Genomic DNA, 21,960 nt, shown 5'->3' on the forward strand with positions numbered 1-21,960 from the left:
GACTTGAGATCGGATGTCGGTCACTGCACCCAAACGGTCACGGGCGCTGCACGTATGCTTAGGCTGGCCCGTCTGAGAGCCCGCGGGAAGGAAATGCAATATGACTGACATTTACCTACACATGTGTCATGTCTTGCCTCAGAGCCTTCAGGGCAAGTTTTCCTAATAGTCCTTCTAGTCCTGGAGAGAGATGCTCTGCTGTTTCTATACTCTGAGTAGGAGCTGTAGAGATGTGAGTACTGTCTGTAATGCTGTTGAGGTTGATAGTTGTTTCTCACGGGGGAGTACCGAGCAAGGTTATAGCTACTGTACTGAGTGCCATAAGTGGGCAGCCTCTCCAATCCGGCGCAAGATTTCCCGTCCCCTAATAAATGCTGTCCTGGGGGGCACACACACTTGAAGCTGCCGGGGGTGTTGAAGCACTGATACGCACAAGGCTTAGGCACTTGTTCACACTCATTAATGTCTGCTCGTGTGCCATGATACATAAAAAAGAGAAAAAAAAACATACACATACACACACAAAACACAGGAATAAAGAATCAGTCCGTGGAACAAACTGAAGACATTATGTTACCCTCCAAAGCCAGGAATACGGTCATTTCTCAACTGTTAGGAACTTTTGAGAAAGCTTTAATCATCCAGATATGAATATACAGAATGATTTTATGCCTCTCTCTCAAGACTGCTTCACATGTACAACAGAAACATACAGGGTCATATAGAAAGTAGTGCACTTGGATCCAGGAAAACTCAAAGTTCAAAGCTAATGTAGTGCTTAATTCTGTTGCTGGAGGGAAGGACATCACACTGCTAGTTTGGGTTTGACTTTAGCTTGAGCACTAGTGCCTCTAACTTTTCATACATGATACGTTTCAGATGCAGGAATATTGGTACACCTGTAAACACTTTTATTTTCTTTTGTATGTGTTTAATCAATAATTATTAATAATCAAATCAGTTACATTTTTATAAAACATTAAAACAATGGAAATAAAGATAGAATAGAATAGTTTATTCCTAAGATATAAACTCATAAAGTCCATAAAATTTAAAAAAGTTATTTTCCTTTCTATTCCCTAGGTCAACAGAGTATTACTTCCAACTTTTCCTATCAATTGGGTAATTGTATAAAAACCAGAGATTACAAACAAATTCTTTAATTCATTACCAGAGTTGAATGAAAAAAAAAACACAACTAAGTAAAATGAAAGTAGGAAATTTTGCTTTAAAATTATTTTGGTGGGCCAAAGTTTAAATCAACACTTTAATCTCTCCAGGGCAATGGCCCTACCTTCCTCACTGACTACTGCCCAGTCCAGTGCCTGGCATTCAACTCCTACTCAAATCAGTGAGCAAATAAACACCTTTCATCCTGCTGGGTCACGTTATGACTGATCAAGATGTTAAATTACATCTTAAGTACAATATCTAAAGAGAATATCGAAGTAATATGTATTTCTGTTATTTAAAGTATTTATTTTAGTAATGATATTTCTTTGAACATTTGCTATGTGTTAAATGCTATGCTAGGTACCCTATAAAAACAAAACTAAGTCTCCATGGGAGAATTTGCTATAAATAATTGTTAAGTAGATAACCAAGGCAACCAATTTTAAAGCATGGCATGCAAACCAGAAGCCAGTATTTAAAGGCCCACACAATTTTTTGCTACACTTAAATATTCTGAGGAGAAATAGAATTTGATAGATCAGTCTCTTGATGACAAATACATTAATTTAATAAAAAGCATATGTTTACTTTCTTAGAGATATTTCATATTATCTATTAATTGCATTACTTTATATTCAATTAGATGGAAACAAATAGATAATTAAGAGAATTAAATGAGATATTCTTAGCATAGGAAATGGCATGCAATAGGCACTAAATATATGGTAAATAAAATAATAAATTATCAATTTACTTAAATTGTATGTTCACATTTTAATCCTTCATACCTAAATCTTCATATTATAACAAGTATACTTCATATTCAAATTAAATATGTCTACAGAAACATTTATGTCATGTGCATACAGAGATAATTAATGACATAATCTTCACAATTAGGTTGCCATGGCAATAATATCAGAACTTCATTTCGATATGCACAGTGTACAGTAAGCACTATATAATGGTTAGCATTATCACTTGAAGTTAGTATAAAATGAACTCAATATGAAGCTTCTAAGAAGCACAACTGACCCTTGAACAATTAGTGGTTAGGGATGCCAACCCTCATGCAGTCAAAAATCTGTCTATAACTTTTGACTTCCCCAAAACTCAGCCATCCCTCGGTATCTGCAGGGAGAATGGGTTCAGGGCCTTGTGGGTACCAAAATCCATGGACACTCAAGTCCTTCCTGTAACAGGGCACAGAACAGCCCATATACCCTCCACACCACAAATTCCCAGCTACATACAGAAAATACTGTTTTCAGTTCATAGTTGGTTGAATCCACAGGTGCAAAACCCAGGGATACAGAGAGCTGACTGTATCTTTACTGATATATAAATATATAAATGTACCCCGCATATAAATGTACCCGTGCAGTCCAAACCCATGTTGTTCAAGGGTCAACTTTTATTCAAATTCTGTTCTGATTTACTTAAAGCAAGTTACACATTTTGTAATTGTAGCAAGAAAGCAGTTGAGGGTAGAGAGGAGTCCCACTCAGGTTGGTAAGGCTCGGTAACTTCACTACTCAACGCGAGTTCCTGTTCACTTACCCATACAGGGTCTTCCCACGCCTTGAGAGCGGTACCCTCTGGGGCAGACACAACGGTAGCTGCCTCTCGTATTCTCACATATCTGGTTATATCTGCACTGATGGGTCCCATCTTTACACTCATCAATATCTACAGACATGGAGGCAATAAAAAGTAGTAACATTTCCTCTTTCGAAACCTAGTATTTAAAGTGAACATTCTTTAGAATTGCCAAAGGTTGTGTTTCTCACCTTGTGGTTAAGACCTGGAGTCAGAAAATCTGGGTTCGAGTCCTAGCTCTGCTACTTATTAACTGGTTACTTTTCCTCCTCTTGCTCCTTACTGCAGAAGGAATTCCAATCTCTGCTTTTGTTTTTTTCTTCCCCCTTCTCCATACTCCCTCCTCCTTGGCCATTTACATTAGTGACTCTAGTAAGCGTGTTGATGTATATTAGAGCAACTGCACTACATTACCTCTTATCGACAGTCCCACATTCTAGCTGCTAGCTGCTCATCCCCAGCTCCCTGCTTTACCAGTTCTTCAAACTCAGCATGTCCCCACTGTCCTATCGTTACCACCTATTTACGGTTATAGTACTCTTTCTCCCCGGTCAACCAGGCTGCAAATGCCAGTTACCTTCAACTTACTCCCTCAGTTTCCAAGACTGGGTAATCCAAGATTCTCTTCAAGGCTATACTGAAACGTGATCACTTCCATGATACCTCTGAGAGTCACTCTTATGACATAAAACCACTCTTTCCCATACTCTTGTACAGTTTTATCTGCACCTCTTTTGTGGTGTTTCACTCTGCCTTCTATTATAGTTTGTTTCTTTTGGTGAAGGAAACGGAGTTAGCCAATCTATGCCAGTAGATTGTAAGTACATAGGAGCAGCAATGGCATATTTTCATTTTTTAAAATTGTGCAGCTCATAATTTTGCTAACTATGGCAGCTTGGTACAGAACAGGCACAAAAAGAATAAACTTAGGAGGAAATATAATTTACATTATTGTCTGGTCATTGCTTTGACATTTAAAGAATACTTAGTTCTACAATAACTATGTTTTGAACTTTTAATAAATTCTACAAACAATACTTTCTCAAGCTTCCTATGAAATTCTAAACACATATGCCAAATTGCATATTAGGAATAAGAGACACTATTAATTTATGTGGATGTTAAACCAAATGTGTAAGTGATGGGAGCTCAAAATGGTCGTATCTCCATGGTGAGCTTCTGTTTCCTGGGATAGCCATGACCCTGGAACCCCAGAGGTCATCCTTACTAGAAGTTAAGAATAAAAAAAACCCTGGAAAAAGCATTACTTCCTTATTATATTACATGTACTCCAATCATTAGTTTTAAAAACGATGCCTCACTTGGCTTGTCAATGGCACAAGGATCTCAGTCACCGAAACGGCCAGTCACTCACCGACGCAGGTTCCGTTCTCCGCCTTGGTCGTTCCGTGTGGACACAGGTCGATGCACTTGTAGCCCCCACGCGTGTTCTCGCAGTGCTGATCCGGTCTGCACACGTTCTGGCGACATTCGTTCACGTCTTCATAAAAGAACATGGAATGCAGGCTGAGGAGATGGTTTCTCCAGCGTTTCCACACAAATTATACTTTGGGGTTTTAAGGATATTATAAGCTAATATAGATATTGATTGCATAACCATTATGTAAAGTAAAAGTGTTTAAATCCAACAAGGCATGTAACACAGTTAAAGTTTCAAACAGAATAATAAAAATAAAAAACATTTCACAGAGCTGGTTGCCATACCAATCATTTCCTCCTAGAAAAATAAAATTATATATATGTTATTTAACTTTATATAGGTACACATTATAGACAAGGTGAGGCAAAAGTAGGTTTATCGTTGAGTATGCAAAACAGTTTACACTTGTATTATTGTTTATCAAATACTATATTATTTTATTTTCCATATAAGCAACAATAAACCTACTTTTGCCCCACCCTATATTATCCTTCTGTGTAAAAAACTGGCAAATACAATAGGGGGCATGTTTAAAAAGCGTTATGTAACTAGAAAGGAAAATCTATAAAGCATAACATTTGCTTCCACTTTGTTTTTCTGTGGATTATATACATGCCACATAGAAGGTATTCCAGCTACACATGAGGCTCAGGGCACAGCCTGTGGACAAGGTCGGACACTACTGAGAAGTTATGAAGATGTTACGCTTTTGAATTCAAAGCCCTTCCTTACCCACACATTTTCTGCCTCTGAGCTGATACCCAGGTTCACACCCACAGTGAAAACTGCCTATGGCATTCAGACAGCGGTGGTGGCAGGGGCTGGATTCTTGACATTCGTTAATATCTGTTACAGAAAACAAAACTTTCATTACGCTCTGTTAGAAAACTTGGGTTAATTGGCCCCAGATGTTTAACACTTTAATCCTATTTGGCAATTGATCGTGTTTCAGTTCTTCCCTACAACGAACTCAACACAATTGCTCTCATGTCATCTGCCGGACAACGGACAGAATTCGCTGGTGGGGACAGCATCTCTCTTCCACACCCCGCTCAGGGGGGCATTGTCTGGGGACTCAGAACGCATCACACTTCGACTTTAAGTACTTGACCACATGGCTCCCGCTCCTGTTTCCAGGAAGTTTCAGCCCCGGAATGCTGCTGACAACGGGAATACGAAGACAGGAAAAGCACATTAAGGTCTTCCGCAACATGCTTTGCAATCGACCTTTCATCCCCGTGTTGGCTGCTATTAGTCTGATGCAGGGCAGTATCACCTTGTGCCTGACTGGCTGCTTCTCTGGCATAGCTCCTCGTCTGTGGTCATTGCCAAATCAGTCTTCCCAGACACCATCTGGGTCGTAGTGTAATACAAAAAGTGCAGGATGAACTCCTGAAACTCAGGCATGCTGCCTGCTTTTGTACCCTTTCCCCTCTCCTTCCTTCCAGCCCCAAAGGAAGAGCGTTCTCTCCTTTCCTGTAAGAAAAGTGCCCCTCCTGGAGCTTTTGAGCTCTGCAGCCTCTCTCCTTCCCCCTCAATATGAGGATTGTGGTCCATTGACAATTCCTTCCTCTTGTGTATTTTTAAAGGCCTTCCTCCTTCCTGTCATCTTCCCCATAAACCTAGAGACATAACCAAATTTTTCCTAGCCTAACCAAATCCCTCTCTGCTCATTTCAAACTTCCTCACTTCTCTGTCATTCCATTCCAAACTTTTCAAAACGACACTCACCATACTTAGTCCTCACCTTACCTTCCCAAAATCGAGATCGCCAGTGTCTTACTTTGTACTTGTTTCCTACTTGAGAACTTCTAATTTAATCTTTCAAAATCTGCACATGTTAATATAAATACACAAATGTGATCCTATAATTTAGAGAGATTTTCATATAATTTCTCCTTTTCTGCCTGGCCTCCCTTGTCCCTTCTACTGTCGTGTCCACCAGAACCAACCTGTATTAACAATACAGTGCAAATAATATGTCTCTTCCACTTACACATATATATCTCTACCTAAATATAAAAATCCGTTTTCTTTTTCTTTGTTAATGTTTATTTTCTAGATGCATAATCCTTAAGCCAAATAGTTGAGCTCCATTCTACTATTTATAATAGCTGCACAATGGTGCATTTTGTGTATGCACCATCATTTATTCACTTTTTCTATTATTATAGGCATTTAGCTTTTTATCCACTGTTTCTGCCTGTATGAAAAATCCCGACAGCAGCTTTATTCGTAATTGCAAAGCCCTGGAAGCAACCAGGATGTCCTTCAGTAGGTGAACAGACAAATACTGTGGTACATTCAGACAATGAAATATTATTCAGCACGAAAAAGAAATGAATTATCAACCCATGAAAAGGCACGGAGGAAACTTAAATGCATATTACTCAGTAAAAAAGCCAACCAGATCCCAGCCAGGGTACATTCCTGGGTTGCAGGCCATGACCCCCAGCAACCGCACATTGATGTTTCTTTCTCTCTCTCTCTCTCTCTCCTCCTCCCTTCCCTCTCTAAAAATAAATAAATAAAATATTTTTTAAAAAAGCCAACCAGAAAAGTATACACACTATATAATCCCACCTAGATGACACTGGGAAAGGCTAAACTGTGGAGACAATAAAAAGATTAGTGGATACCAGAGGTCTGGGGGAGGACTGGGCGGAGCATAGGACTTTTAGGACAGGGAATCTATTCTGTATGATACCGTAAGGGAGGATACATGTCATTATTCACATGTCAAGACCCATGGAAGGTACAACCCCAGGAGTAAATCCCAGTGTAAACTACCGATTTAGGGTGATAATGATGTGTTAATGTAGGCTAATCCTTGGTAAAATAAATGCACCGCTCTGGTGCAGGATTTTGACACTGGGGGGGCGCCATGCATAAGTTGGGCAGGTGGTATATGGGGAAGATCTTCACCTTTCACCCAGTTTTGCTGTGAACCTGAAACTGCTCTAAAAAAATAAAGTCTATATGGGGGACCAATGAAGCACTTGTTTTCTGTGTACATAGTTCCCTCAAATACCATACACTATTATAAGTGTGCTCATTGTCCCTTTAAATTTCAACTTTCCCCTATTTTTGTCTTTCTGAATATCAGATGTACTATTGGTGTACCTACACACCAAAAACAAGCCAAACAGTACATTACACTCATTGGACCCCTGCTTATGTGAGCACAGGAAAGGCGGAGCCCACCTAGTTGGGGCCCTCGCCGTCTCTTTCTGGCTTGTTCCCAAATCCACTGACCCAGGGCTCAAGCTTTTAATATCAAATGAAACTTTGCCCCCATCGACACAAGGAAGTTAGTTCAGGTGAGTGATCTCCTGCAGTGCTCAGAAACAGGCACCCTCTGCCGCCCCCGGGTCACGCACCGCAGCTCTTCCTCATCGAGTAAAGCACGGTCGCGGTAACGTGGCAGTTCAGAGGAGGACGGTCGGTCTAGTCTATGCATGTTGCATGATAACGGGCGTTTGCGGTCACCTTCTAAACCCGAGGTTATTCCTGGAGCGGACAGTATTCCATCATGTAGACGTATCAACTTTGCTAAGTGCTTTTTAGATGGCTTAAAACTTTTTCAAGTTTTTAAAAGCTGTGTAAGGTTGTTTGCAAATATAATGGAAATGCTGTATATCTTTTGAAGTGATAATATGCACGTTGGGATTTTAAAGAAAAGGTGTTGTAACAATGCTATGCAAGTAATATTTTAGTGTCTCTTTTTGCCTGTTTTCTACCTCAGTACATTTATTATGGAGAATGTTCATAGCATTACAGTTGCTTTGCCATTGGATAATAACATTGGTTAGTGGAGACTGGAAAATTTATTTGTGAAATTCTGCAGAATTCATTTTTCTATTCCAATATCTGCTGAAGTTAAATAAAAAATTCAAGCCATTAAAAACCATAAAGTCTATTTAAAAAGTCCTGCAATAAATATTTTCATAGTTTCATGCAACAGAGTTTTATGAAGTCAATTCTATTAGATCATGCCATATAATCTCCTCACTCAACTATAACAGGCAAATGTTATTATTCCAAACCACTGTGCTGCAAATATTTGAAATAGCCATAGAATATGACATCTAAAGACCTTACCAAGAAGCTCCATCTATAAAAGAATTTACCATAAACGATTTAAAAGGCAAGGGCTCTTAATACTTCATATAATAAGATAAAGTGAAAGCCTCCATCTTTATACCTTGACAACTCAGCCCATCAGAGGTTCTTCGAAAGCCAATTCCACAGCGGACCACACAGCGATAGGACCCAATGGTGTTGTCACAGTCTTGACCAGCGTGGCAAGTGTGTCCACCCAAAGCACACTCATCAATATCTGCAACAATGGGAGTTATTCAACCAACGTGAGTTGAAGAAACCCAGCTAAGAACCTGCTGTGAAATGCATATAAGAAAAGCAGTCAATAGCGCTTAAAAATACGTAAGAGCGGGAATGCTGACTTTTTTGGTTGAGTCATTTCAGGTGAATTAAATGGGTGACAAGCTCACAGCAGAAGAGCGTGATATCTTTCTAGCCCACCCGTTCTACCACTTATCAATTAGGGGACTCTAAAAATGGTACTTCTCCTTTCTGAGGTCAGTTTTCTCATCTGTACAGCAAGGATTATCATATCTGTCTCTCAGTGTTGCTTTAAGATTTAAAGGAAATGATGTATGTAAGGTGCTCGATCCATACTGGACACTTCATACAAGTTATTCCTCTCTCTCTAACATCCCTACGCTTTTTCGACATTTAGAAGGGGATCTCCTTGGACAAGGAGGGAGAAGTCCCTCTTTTCATCATTTTTAATTATAAAACTAGATTCTTACACAATTTTAACTTTAAAGCATACCTTGTGTCTGATAGAAAAAAAAATATATGTTTTTTGTTAATGTTCCCGAAGTGCTACCAGGATTGTACAGTTTGCTTAAATTCTTCCTCAACGTTTCCTCAGTTTTATCATTGTAAAATGAGTATGACCGTAGCCCTGACGCCTCTCCTCACTGTGTTGTGGGGCATGAGAGAGTCACCCTGGCCACCCACACCAGCTGCCCCACAGGAAGGCAGTGTGTCGGCAGTATTTCCTTTTCCCTCCTTCCTCAACCCAGGGAAGGTCTGTTGTCTGTGGCCCAGGTGGGGCAGAGAGAGCAGGAAAGGAGAGCACTGGTCTGTCACACTTTTCCTGGGTTGACATTGCCATGACCTTCGCTGAAATGCGTCTACTGGACGGAGGTTTGTGAACAGATACCTTGGCAAGTTCTTCCGTCAGCAGCGATGGTGAGGCCCTGGGGGCAGGAGCAGTAGTAGGTCCCCATGGCGTTGTGGCAGGTGTGGGAGCAGGGCTTCCGGGCCGCACACTCGTCTTCATCTGGCAGGAGCAGCAAAGGGCCCCGTTAGTACGCAAACCCCCTACTTTCTGGGAGTTATTACAGGAAGTGTTTAAAGAGGCCATTGAATTGAACAGTGTAAACAGAACATGCTCGATGTGTCACAACATGGAAATGCTGAGTACAAATTACTTCTGGGTCCCCAAATGATCTTTGATAGTGAATAGATGTTTAGATCAATTCTAAAAACAATGATGATAACTAAGATATAACAACCATTTACCATATCTAATATCTTTTTACCTACCTGAACTCATCAATAGAAACGATCCTAGGAGATAAGTATTTTTATTGCTATTTCCATTTGCATGACAAAACTAAGGAGCAAAGGGGTCGAGTAAATTGCCCAAGGTTACCAGGTCATCACTGGCAGAGCAGGAATTTGAATCTGGGCAGTAGGATTTCTAAAGACCACCTCTTGCCAATACTCCACATTACACCGCCTACCAGTGAAAGAAAGGCATGGTGTGTGCAAATTTGAGCTCTTGGAGACTTTTACTCAGCTGTTTACTTATCTGTGACTCTCTCGTGCTGGTACTTGGATGAGACAAGGCTGGTTTAGTCACCAGTCTTTGGCCCGCAGGCCTCCCCTGTCCTGTGGCTGAGCAAGCCTAGGGTTACGTGACTTAGAGTTGAACTACTGCTGTTTCACATCCACGGCAATCAAGTGGCCACCCAGAGTCCGGTGTGTGGTCCCTGTGCTCGCTCCGCCTCTGCACTTCCCTAAGCTCCCTGACAGCACAGGCTTCGTCTCTAAAGTTCAAATCCAGCTCTGCTGCTTGAAGCTGAGGGATCGTAGGCAACCCACTTAACTTCTTTACATCTCAGTGTAAAAAGGGACACTTGTAAGATGATTGTGATGATTAAATTTCCAGCAAAATGGCAATAGATGCCCATTAAGGGGTATCCATTAATAACATTTCAATATAAATACAAATGCACTGTTTATTCCTATACTCACCAGCACAAAAGGGTCCGACTGAGTCTAAGGCAAACCCGGAGGGACACTGATTGCTGCGATCTCCTGCCGCAGGGGAGAAAGCAAAATTAACTGGCTGGGTGGATGGTTAGCACCTTGCTTCTTTCCAGGACAAGCTTCCCCGGGGGGTGGGGGGGGTGGGGGGGGAGGTATGCCAAATATGGAATGCGCAGCACATCACACGCAACAGGTGGAAACAGGCAGGAAGAGAAAACTTTTAATGTGTCAACCAATATAAAGGTTTTCTTATAATCGCTGTAGGATGGGCAACCCCGATCGAGGTCACATCGTGTGTGCACTGCTTTCCAATTACCGTCATGTCGTGGACATTCTCCTGTCCCTCGTTCACAGTTATACTGTCAACACAGAGGACAGTGACTGGTACACAGTGGGTGCTCTATATTTTTAATGAATAAATAAGCTAAATATTCCCTTAAAATTATTTTAATGACTGCTTAAGAGTTTATCAAGAGCTGTACCATCCTTTGCATATTTGCCTCTTACTTCCAGGACATTTATTATCGGCCATCTTGGTGATTTTCTTAGGGCAGACAGCTGAATGAGAAAACTAAAAGGTGGGAAGACGTGAAAGCCTGCTGATACACGCCAGTGTCCGGGAATGTCAAACGGAGTCACAGCGCTGCCTGCGGTGTATGGGGGTGGGGTGGGGGCGGGGGTGGGGGCATGTTCATTTCCCTGTACCGCTCCAGTACTGAGCAATGATTGAAAATGGTGCCTCCTGGTTTCCATGGGCATTTCTTTGCTTATTGGGGAAGTTTAACGATTTTTCACATTCGCTTTTTCACTACTGTCTCTTCCTTTGTGCATTTCCTGTCCTTAGCCTTTATGTATTTTTCTTTTGGGGTGTTTACTTTTTTCTTATTGTTTTTTAAAAGCCTTGCACATATTAAGGTTAATCATAGTTGTCCGTAATATGTAATGCAAATATTTTTTCTCGGTGTCTATTTTACCTTCTCAGTTGTTTTTTTTCTCCCATGAAGAAATTAAAAAAAAACTTACTTGTAGTTAAATTTATTTGTCTTTTCCTTGATGGTTTCTGACCTCTTTTTTAACTTGTAAAAATTAAACATATTTTATAATTATGTTTAAAAAATAAATCCATTTAATTTTAAGGATACATTAAAAATTATATTATTTATATTGTGAGTTATCTTGACTAGCAGTTTCCAAATGCCAATGTGCAGATCAGATACATTAGAATCACTTAAGGGTTGTTAAAAATACAAACTCCCAGGCTCTAGCTTAGTCTAGAGAAACCAAAATCTTTGTGCTTATAAACCTGAACTTTCACCAAACTCTCTAGTGACTCCAATTGCATTGTAATCCCAACTGTAGACCCAGCACAGAAGAGAGCCTTCTGGTTAAGCAACTGAGAATGCAAGCTTGCCCCCTGGTGGTCACCTAAAAGGAAGTTGTGGGTACGCACCCAATTCTCAGGAAAATGTCAACAACTATCAGATGTGATTCATCAGGTGGGCACACATATCAGATGTAATTCATACAATCATATCAGATGTAATTCACACAACCATAGTATCTACATCAGGGGCTTTACGTATCCTATAGAAGGACCCAAACTCCCCAACAGCATCCCCACCGGTACCACAAAGACCTTCAAGCCTTTTCAGGTTTAAAGGATTTACACAACTGGGTAGAAACTCTACATGACTTTTCAAAAATCATCTTAATTCCTCTAGTCTCAGATGGTATGAACTGATTTTTTAATCAAAGTCTTGTTCCAAGTTATTTTTTAATATATGGAGTACCAGAAAAAGTAGGAGTAGAGATTAAATATGAAAAGGAGGCATTATTGGGGTTATCAGCAGGGAGGGGGAAAGGGAGGGGAAAGAGTACAGGGAATAGAAAGCAATACTGGTAGGTACAAAACAGATAGGGAGATATTAAGAAAAGTATAGGAGATGGAGGAGCCAAACATATATGCAGGACCCACGGACATGAACTTAGCGGGGTTGTGGGGGATCGTTGGAGGGAAGGGCGGTACTGGGTGAAGGGGCACAAAGGGGAAAAATTAGGATGACTGTAATAGCATAATCAATAAAATACACTTAAAAAAAGAAAACATAACTCTTCATCCCAGTGGCTCCTCTCCAGTGACCTGATTATGTGTGACAACAGTAATCGGAGGTGTCAGTGCTAATACATCTGTGTGTGTGTGTGTGGGGGGGGTGGCAGGTGTGAGGCTACGGGCCCAATGGCCAAGAGGCTTCCTGAGTTTATGATTATCTCAAAATATGAACACAACCTCCCAGATGGCCTAGATTACAACGATGTCAAATTTAACGAAGCAGCTATAATTGGAGAAGGCAATAGTCGCAGGCACAACTGATGAAAACAAGAGTAAGCCGTAAAAATAAAATGTTACTGTATCTACTGAGCATGACCAAACAAAATGATGCTGTTTACAAGTTACTGGGATCTATTGTAGGAAATCTAGCACAACACAGACATTCACAAGGCCAACATGAACCATTTTTAAGTGTACTCATGGGCACGTAAAGTTCAAAGTTAACGTCAAACAGTGTCAACATAACTACATGCGAGTACCTCCTACCACCCGAACCCCATGGCATACGGATTGCTAACTGTAGTGACTGAGAAGGAAATCCCAGGGAACAGGCAAATCAAGAAGCCATGCAGCTCAGGGAGACTGCTGAGAGCACGGGCCGGAGAACTATGCTTGGAAAACGAGAAGCAGTTCCAAAATTATAACTTCCAGGAACAAGAAATGACAGATGGAATCCCGATTATTGTTGCACTGCTTTTAAAACATGGAAACATTTTGGGGGCTAATTTAGGTTAAGATATACCTTAATATTCCATTTCAAGAATTTAAAAAATTCCTTGACAAAGTGTAAAATTAGGAACAAGAAGAATGGATTTTATTACCCAAAGAAAAATCATTCTGACGGAGCATATATTTTTAAACCCCTCTGTGCCAACGGAATAGAATAACAACTCCATTGTGTTATATGAAGAAGCACATTAGGGAAACAAATGTAGCAAACTCCCCCGGGACTGGCTTTACCACCACAAAACACAGACCACACACAAAGGCTTGATGTCACTGTGGCTGGTTTTATGCCTTAATGTCCTTACTGTGAGCGGTATGGATGCAATTCTTTGACCCTTTTAGAAAGCTCTGGACTTTTCTCTTAACCAAATTACCTTTGGAAATGGAAGCATGAATTTTAAAACCCAGTGTCTCCTCTAGCTGGTTGTAGTCAGACTCCACAGAGGATGCGTGCAGTGTTTCTACCAGGAAAGGCATCCTTCCCCGGGCCTGGTCGTAGAACACGGTGTGGTTCCACGTGTAGGGGACGCCGATGCCGTCGATGGTGAACAGCCGCGTGGAGTAGGCGTACAGTTGCCCAGGGCCTGTCTGGACATAGTCCTCTGTGTAGTCCTGCGGGGGACATGTGGGTTTGAGGGTCAGCGGGGCTCAACCTACGTTTTTCTGGTGGGTACGAGGAGATGCAGGATGAGGGGGGACACAGGCTTAGAGGCTAAACATCTTTAGTTCTAAGTAATGTTGTACTTTAAGAGTAGTCTTCAGGAAATGAAATTTGAACTTTTTAATGATTAAATTAGTCTAATAATTTTATTGTTATAAATTATGAAAATAAGGGACTCAAAGCTGTCGGTTGAATGTCAGGAAAAGATTGTTTATTCTTTAACTTCAGAAACTTTTATGCCACAGTTACTATGCTGTTGGTAGAAAATGAAACAAAGGGCTTAGATCAACGCAGCAGTGACCTTGGTCCCGATGAACAGAGTACTGAACTGTGGAGAGTTTGGAAAGACTTGTCCCTAAAGATTTTTTAGAGTTAAATTTACTGGGGTACCATGGGTTAATGACACGATATAATTTCAGGTGTATAAGATCATAATTCAACACCTGTGTACTCTGTTGTGTGCTCCCCACCCAAAATCTAGCCTCCTTTATTGCCACATGTTTGGTCCCCTTCACACACGTCCCCTCCCACCCCTATCCCCCTCTGGTAACCACCATACTGTTGTGTGGGTCTATGAGTTTGTTACTTTTTGTTTCATATTCCACATATAAGTGAAATCATATGGTTTTTGTCTTTTTCCATTGACTTACTTCACTTAGCATCATACTGTCGAGATTCATCCATGCTGTTATCTAGCTATATCTATATTATATCTATATCTATGTCTATATCATCTATACCTATATCATCTATATCTATGTCTATAGCTATATCTATCTCTATATCTCTCATATCACATCCTCTTTGTCCATTCACCTGCCCATGGACACTTAGGTTGTTTCCATGGTTTGGCTACTGTAAACAAAGACCAGACAGCCATTTCTAACCTCAGTGGCTCAGACATTTACTCCCCAAAGCAAACAAGAGACACTACCCAAGTTCTCTGCACTCTTCCTGTGGATCTCTGACTCCCACTCTTGCCGTTACTCCAATAAACAGGGAAGGCCAGTTATCCCGACAGTTTACCTTCAGAGCGACTTCAGCGGGTGACTGCAGCTGCAGGACGTAGCCGCTCACAACGATATCGAGCAGCAAAGCACCGTCGGAATCCAGGCCCCGCGCGATGTGCGTCATCCGCAGGATTTCTCCTGGGAATTACAACGCGTTCACTTTAACAGCAAAAACTACGCGGCTCGTGTAAGGGCAGAACAGATCTACCTTACATTCCAGGTCAGCTATGTTATTTTGCTCAAAGCTTGAATAAACATGAACAGTAAGAGAATTAAATTAGCCCTTGGTTTCCAAATTAATGTGAGGCTTATTGAATTAGGTGCATTCTAAAATCTCGTTTTACACAATCTAATGTAGGATATGATTATGTGAAGGATTCTACACTTTAAAATCCAAAGCAATCAGCAAGACAGTTCTGCCAAGATGGGTTGCTAGCGAGAAGGGACCGACAGCTTAGATGGCTTCACCAGGCAAACTGGCAATAGCTGCAGGTCTGTCCACAGAGCTTTGCCCTTTTTGATGTTTCAACAAGTAGCAAAGGGTGTCTTAGTAAGTGGATGGTCACGACAGACCCAACTGTGAGATGATCAAAGCTATGCCCTCCTTCGGTCTTTCTTCTGTAAAGATCGCTGCCATCTGACAACCTTTGATGAGCTCGGAATGGACTTGTATGCACTTGGAAAGAGCCGTGAATAGCTAGTACATAGTCACCAACACTGAGGATAAAGCTAAAAGCATTTAGATTTGCTTGTCTTTATTTCCCTGTAAGGTATTCTCATTGAATGTCAGGTTCACAGACAAAAGCCTTTAATTAATAGCAATGACTCATTCTCCTATTCTGTTTGGCCTTTAAAAGTTTTTCTAAGGAGAAAAGATACGTAAAATACGACAAAAAAGTTTGGGGGTATAAAAAAATCACTATACTGTTTGAAAACACATGGCCTCTTAGAGACTCATGTCAGTAAAAATTTACAGGGAAATGAAAAGTTGCTTTTATATCATTTACGATAAGATTGCTTCAGAAACCTCGAAATTATTCTCTGTGGGAACACATAATGTATTTTTCTTAACCACCAACTTTTAAAGCCATCATATTTTTTATAGCAATAGAATATTAAGTTCAGCTGGCTCTAACCAGTTGCGAATTCCACTTGAGTTTCTCTCTTGAAGACCGCATTGGTGAGGGTGAAGCCATTCACCGCTTCTCCGATTTCCTTCGCTGTCGTCCAATAGATGGGATTTAAAATAGAAACGATCTTCCTCATTGCTGGACCTGAAACAAGAAGGATGCATACGGTGACAAAGAAAATATTCACAGCTCACTGTCATTATTGTCTTCACAGCGTGTTAGTCAGAAGGATGAGTCCTAAATAATCTTGCATGGCAATAAAATAATTACCAGGTTTCATGTGTCTTTAAGAGCTGACCCCTGGGACAGAACGGACCTCTGTTCTGAACAGGTAGTAACACCCTCCAGAAATTTTAAATGACAAGAAGGAGATGAAGACTAATACATACGTTTTTAAAAAGAGGTTTCTTAATTACTTTTATAAGCAAATAAACTTACCAAGGCTGCGAGGCACATTGGTGATTTTGGCGTGTACTATTTTAGTATCAGAGGTAGGGCTATCTGTGACTGTGGCATTAAGGAAAGCAATTCCAAATTCAACATCATTAATATTTCCAATAACACTTCCTCTGGCTCGCTGGGGACCACCTATGGGGAGAAGGAAAAACATTCCTGGATAAGGAAATAATCTCACCGACATCACATGGAAGACAAAAAAAAAAGGCCAGTATTCAAAGATGCTACAAATCTTTTCTCAAACCTTTGAAAAGGTCATCTGACATCTGAATTTAAGAGTGTAATAAATAATCCTCTAAAACATTCTGCTCTCATGTAACACTCATCATCCCACATAAATCTAGGATTTTTCTAGTCTCGGCACATCGTAACTGTATTTCACAACCCAAAGAATACAATCGGCACCCAGTCCCAAAGCCAGAATAAAGTAGGTGTTTGTTGACGGTGATGAAATGATGACAATGAGTTTATTGAGCATGTCACACATATGGTAAGCGCCTAATGTGTGCTCAGTCTTATAATCCTACCAAAGATCCTATAAGGTCATTTAAGTAGCCACAGACTACTGAAGTAGCCTGCAGACTAGGTAAATAAAGTCCAGAAAAATCATCGTTACAGCCAGGAACAGCCAGGTGGTGGGATGAGGGCTGAACACAGATGTGATTGGCATCCAAGCCTGTGTTCTTTTATCTACTTGCCTCCTTCATGAGAACAAAGAGGGACAGGAGGAATCATCAGCAAAATAGTTCGCAAGCCTTGTGACAGGTCCCTGTTAACACGAATGGGGCACATCCAAGGGGTATTTATTGTTTAGTCTTGGGTTTCAGATCTTGCGCTTATCTGGTTCTTCATATTACACATATATTTGAAAATGCTTAACTTGTGAAAAATTTGAAGGATATTGTACTTTTAACAATGCTGCGAAATTCATACCAAGACAATCAGGTGGAAAAACAACGATACATTTTAAAAAATAATCTCTACAGTAATTTTATGTGACCTTGTTCAACAAAATTATTGGTTACTCATGTAGAAGAGGTGGTTCATGACTGTGTCTAGAATGAATTGCATGCTTTGATAGGAGAAAGAAAGATACTGGGAAGAAGCTGATGGTGAAACTAACGAATATTCATTATTTGATGCCTTTTAATTGAATATATTTTAAGACAATCATTAGGTGTTTCAGATATTTTTATCATGTATTATATATAGGAGAGAAATACAATTATATTCAATCTCAGAGAAATCAGTAAGTATAGCATTTCATCATTTTAATTTACATTACTAGTGAGAGAAAACATTTTTCCCCCACAATGATTCAGCCTTCATGTTCTGGACTATGTTCATTTGTTCACCAAATATTGAGGATGTAACGGTAATATGAAAGAGAAAAAAAGACATGAGACCTGTCTCCATAGAGCTTATATCTAAATAGGGGAGACAGACATCAATTAGAATTCCATGAAAAATGTAGAATTGAAATGTACTAGTGTATAAGATTTACTACTTGGGGAGGTCTGCAAAGGAAGTAAAAAATGAGCGGAAATCTAAACAAAGCAGATGTCTTCACTAAGCCAGGGAGGAAGGCAGGAGAAAGGCTTTCCAGGGAGAGAAAATGGCGTGTGTCACTCTTTCCGGAGGTGGCTGCTTGCTACTTGGAGAAACCCAAAGCGAGAGCTTAGAAAGCGATAGGAACCACACTGCAAGGTGATGCAGGAAAGCAGACAGGAGGGCCAATCAGGACCTTGTGGGGCATTCTGGTTCTTACCTTTATTTCTAGGCAGGGGGAGAGAGGGGCAGGAGGATCACGAATTCCCTTAGTTGTCTGGGTCATTGCTAACCAGCATGACCTCCCACCATGATCTTGGTTGGGATTATCTGTGGGATCTCACAGGTGAACTTGAGTCCCAGCCCTCAACGGACATCTCTTAGTCCGTCTACCTAATTGGGATCCTTGAAATGTACTGCCCAACTCTGTGATCCAAGCTCTGTAATCTGCGTATTTGGACTTCTTCTGTCACTGGGGCCCTGGTGACACCAGAGGCTGAGCTAGCTACAAGATGCCCCCACCGATGTGGGACCTGTCGGCATGCTAGGTGGTGGAAGAGCTGCAGAGTCCTTGGCAATCAGTTGATACGTTGAGAAGCACTGAGCAGCTGACGGATACTTGCCTTTTCAGCCTGTCTACGTCCTAGTGATCTCTTCACACAAACCCTCTCTCTCACTCTGCCCAATGGGCCTTCTTCAGTTCCAGGGACATGGTATTTACTTTTTAAATTTATTTTTTATTGTATTTTTTTATTACCATTTACCCCCTTAGAGCCCCCTTCTACCCTGCCACCCCCTCGCCCCAATCACCGCACTGTCGTCTATGTCCGTGAGTCCTTTTTTCCTTTTTGCTCGATCCCTCCACCCTCTGCCACGGGCTGTCGGCCTGCTCTCTGTGCGTCTGGAGACGTTTATCTCTAACGCAGCCTACAGCTTTGGGAGGTCCAGTGGCATCTCAACGCTTTAGCAATGCTAAACTCTTCTTTCTGGTCTTCTTAGGCCCTTAGAAAGTATCTTCTGAGCCACGTACTCTTAGTACTGCCCACTATTTCTTAGGACTCCACAAGTTTTAGAATTTTGACTTAGTTTCTTCCAAATTTTTACATTTCTTACAATGGCCAGCCATGTTGCATGACGTGAGTTATGGTAGTTAAATTCAACTCCTCCTACTTCTTTTCCTCAAACTCAATTGGCCTCTATTTCACTTTCCACACTCATGTTCTCCGTATTTCCATCTTTGAGACAGTTTCCAGTTGTGCATTTCTGTTAGATCCTCAGTGTCTGCTTCACACTCATTTTCCAGCCTGGAGCCTCAGCCTGGTTTTCCCTGCTTTTCCACGCCTCTTTGCCCCTCAAGCCCAAGACTACTAACTACCCCTGTGCTGATCATACGCTTTTACAAGGGAGCCCGCAAAGGGGCAAGCATGGGCTAAAATCTAACCGTGAGTTTTGGGGCAGAGCTGCACCAGCCAGAGGACGTAAGGACATTTGTCCTAATTTTCCCTTGCAGAGATTGCACTGTTTGATTATTGATGGGCTCGGAGTCACACCCTTTTTTAATGTTCAGAAAGGGTGAATGTGCCAGCAATAGTTCTGCCAAAATTCCACTTGGTTGCTTACCTGGACATGCTTGTAGATTGCACCTGGATACCTGAGTCGCGTCTCCTGGACAGGAGCGACCACCGTTGGATGGCTCTGGGTTGTTGCACAGGCGTTTTCGAGTCTTTTCCCCTCCTCCGCAAGAGGCAGAACACAGGCCCCAACTATGCCAGTTTCCCCAGCTCCCGTCCACTGGGAACAAGAAGGCAATGGTCAATGATAACAAACAGCCTGAAAATGTACATTTAGGGTGGCCCTGCCTATACACCTTTGATTTTAAGATCTGAAATGAACACTAACTAGAATGCTTTGCTTGTTCTACGGCCAGGGGTCAGGGAGCTCACCAGGACACGGGTCAGTGTTGCATCTCTGGATCTGGGAGTCAGGCCCCCCACAAGCTCTTCCTCCATTGGAGGGATGAGGGTTATCGCAGGTGCGGTACCGCCGCATCTGCCCTCCGTTACACGACCGACTGCAGATTCCCCAGCCGCTCCAAGGACTCCAGTTACCATGAGCTACAATACAGAACCATTGGACAAGGGCTGAACAGTGACATTCACCCAGAAAATATGGAAGGACTGTCCCCGGGACCCGAAATGAAACATGCAAATCGATAAACAGGCAGCTTCCAAAGGGAGATGATTTAGCTGTAGTTTTGACCAGAAACTGGGTATATATTCTCGTGACTGTACAACTCCACTTAACACACATTTATGGAGCCTTACAGTGTTCCAGGACCTGAGGGTATGAATGAGACAAGGTCTGTGCTCTTGATGAGTCAAGGCTGTCACATGCGCAATCCCGTGGACTCAGATGCTGCTGGGTTCTAAAAATCTAGCTTGGTGACTGCATTACGGCAGAGAGCCACCTGCTTGCCTCCATAAAGGAACTGTCAACATTATTAACAGTTAGCACGGGGTGCCCCCATCTGTGTGCTCTGCAGCTGGTCCCATTAAAAAAGGAAACAGGGCGCATACAAATCAATGACCTCTATGGTATGATACAGTCATGCAGCAGTCCTACAACATTTTGATGTCCTAAATCAAAGGCAGACGAACCAAGTAACAGAATATCATAACTTTAAGGACTTCAAGCCATCATGGAACTTTGAGAAAGTATAATTTTGACTCACTATTTGCAACACTCACTTGGACAAGGGTCACTATTGCAAAAATCGCTCTGGACGTCACTCCCTTCACATTTGCTCCCTCCATACTGTGGAACAGGATCAGAGCAGTCCCTTGTCCTCTGCCTGGCACCTCCTCCACACGACACGGTACAGGCGCTCCAGCTGGCCCAGGGGGCCCACTTGCCATCAACTGGATTAAGGAAGAAACACATGTGCTCTGTTACTACTTAAAAATGAGCAGGCATCGCTAGGTTGAGAGACGTTCTGACTGGCACTGGTTCTCACTGACGTGCCACCTAGATAAGAGGCAGATGTCCATTTATAAGGGGCATAGACATTGCATTTCTCCCACCTGGGCAGTGCCTTTCGTTGCAAACTTGCATCTGTGTTTCTGCTCCCTCACAGTAGGCGCCACCAAACGACGGCGGTGGGTTGTTGCACAGTCTTGTCCTCGTCTGGGTGCCCTTCCCGCAACTTCTGCTGCACGCGCCCCACGGCTGCCAAGCGCTCCACGCTCCAGGAACTAGAAACAGCCCCAGGGACACAGTTTCAAGTCACAGACTCATGTTTGTTAAAACAAACAACGACAAAATTAGACGAGTAAATGAACTCAGTAATGAGTTAAATTAGCCCAGAGTCTAAAATAATTAAAATGGGAGACATGAGTGATGTTCTTCCTTTCTCCTTCTGGTTAGATTTTCATGGGAGTTGGTGTCTACAGGAAAATTCACAAGGCTAACTGATGCCAGGATAAATTCTTGACTTTACCCAACAGGGGTATTGTATTAAAATAAAATTTAAAACAATTTTTCACTCTGTTGTCCAATTACACAGTTGTCCCCATTTTTCCCTGCTGCTGTCCCCTGCCCTGCCCAGCCCCCTCTCACACATGCAATCCCTGCCCCGCTGCTGTTGTCCCTGTCCATCGGTCCTTTATACATGTTCCTTGACTTGACCCTTATAACATTTGATCAAACTGCCATCAGTAAACACAATCTGAGTTTTTAAACCT

At 41.7% G+C, this 21,960-nt stretch overlaps 1 protein-coding gene across 6 annotated transcripts in view; it reads right to left on the minus strand.

The window, feature by feature from the left end:
* Window positions 1-21,960, minus strand: part of HMCN1 (hemicentin 1) — a 397,788-nt gene that overhangs the window by 12,486 nt on the left and 363,342 nt on the right. For 4 of the 6 annotated variants that reach the window (XM_028530624.2, XM_036015317.1, XM_036015316.1 and 1 more), the window contains 15 exons: window positions 21,301-21,471; window positions 20,968-21,138; window positions 20,164-20,334; window positions 19,841-20,011; window positions 16,655-16,804; window positions 16,223-16,360; window positions 15,103-15,224; window positions 13,790-14,027; window positions 10,565-10,627; window positions 9,465-9,584; window positions 8,418-8,552; window positions 4,946-5,059; window positions 4,148-4,273; window positions 2,734-2,862; window positions 116-466 (listed from right to left, as the gene is read on the minus strand). In XM_028530624.2, the coding sequence (XP_028386425.1) occupies window positions 116-466; window positions 2,734-2,862; window positions 4,148-4,273; window positions 4,946-5,059; window positions 8,418-8,552; window positions 9,465-9,584; window positions 10,565-10,627; window positions 13,790-14,027; window positions 15,103-15,224; window positions 16,223-16,360; window positions 16,655-16,804; window positions 19,841-20,011; window positions 20,164-20,334; window positions 20,968-21,138; window positions 21,301-21,471 (2,370 nt within the window). Of the gene's footprint in view, window positions 1-115; window positions 467-2,733; window positions 2,863-4,147; window positions 4,274-4,945; window positions 5,060-8,417; window positions 8,553-9,464; window positions 9,585-10,564; window positions 10,628-13,789; window positions 14,028-15,102; window positions 15,225-16,222; window positions 16,361-16,654; window positions 16,805-19,840; window positions 20,012-20,163; window positions 20,335-20,951; window positions 21,139-21,300; window positions 21,472-21,960 lie in introns of those variants that run through there. The other 2 variants (XM_036015314.1, XM_036015318.1) reach the window with 2 other exon arrangements.

The sequence above is a fragment of the Phyllostomus discolor genome, chromosome 14, assembly GCF_004126475.2.
Source record: "Phyllostomus discolor isolate MPI-MPIP mPhyDis1 chromosome 14, mPhyDis1.pri.v3, whole genome shotgun sequence".
In the NCBI taxonomy this organism is placed as follows: domain Eukaryota; kingdom Metazoa; phylum Chordata; class Mammalia; order Chiroptera; family Phyllostomidae; genus Phyllostomus; species Phyllostomus discolor.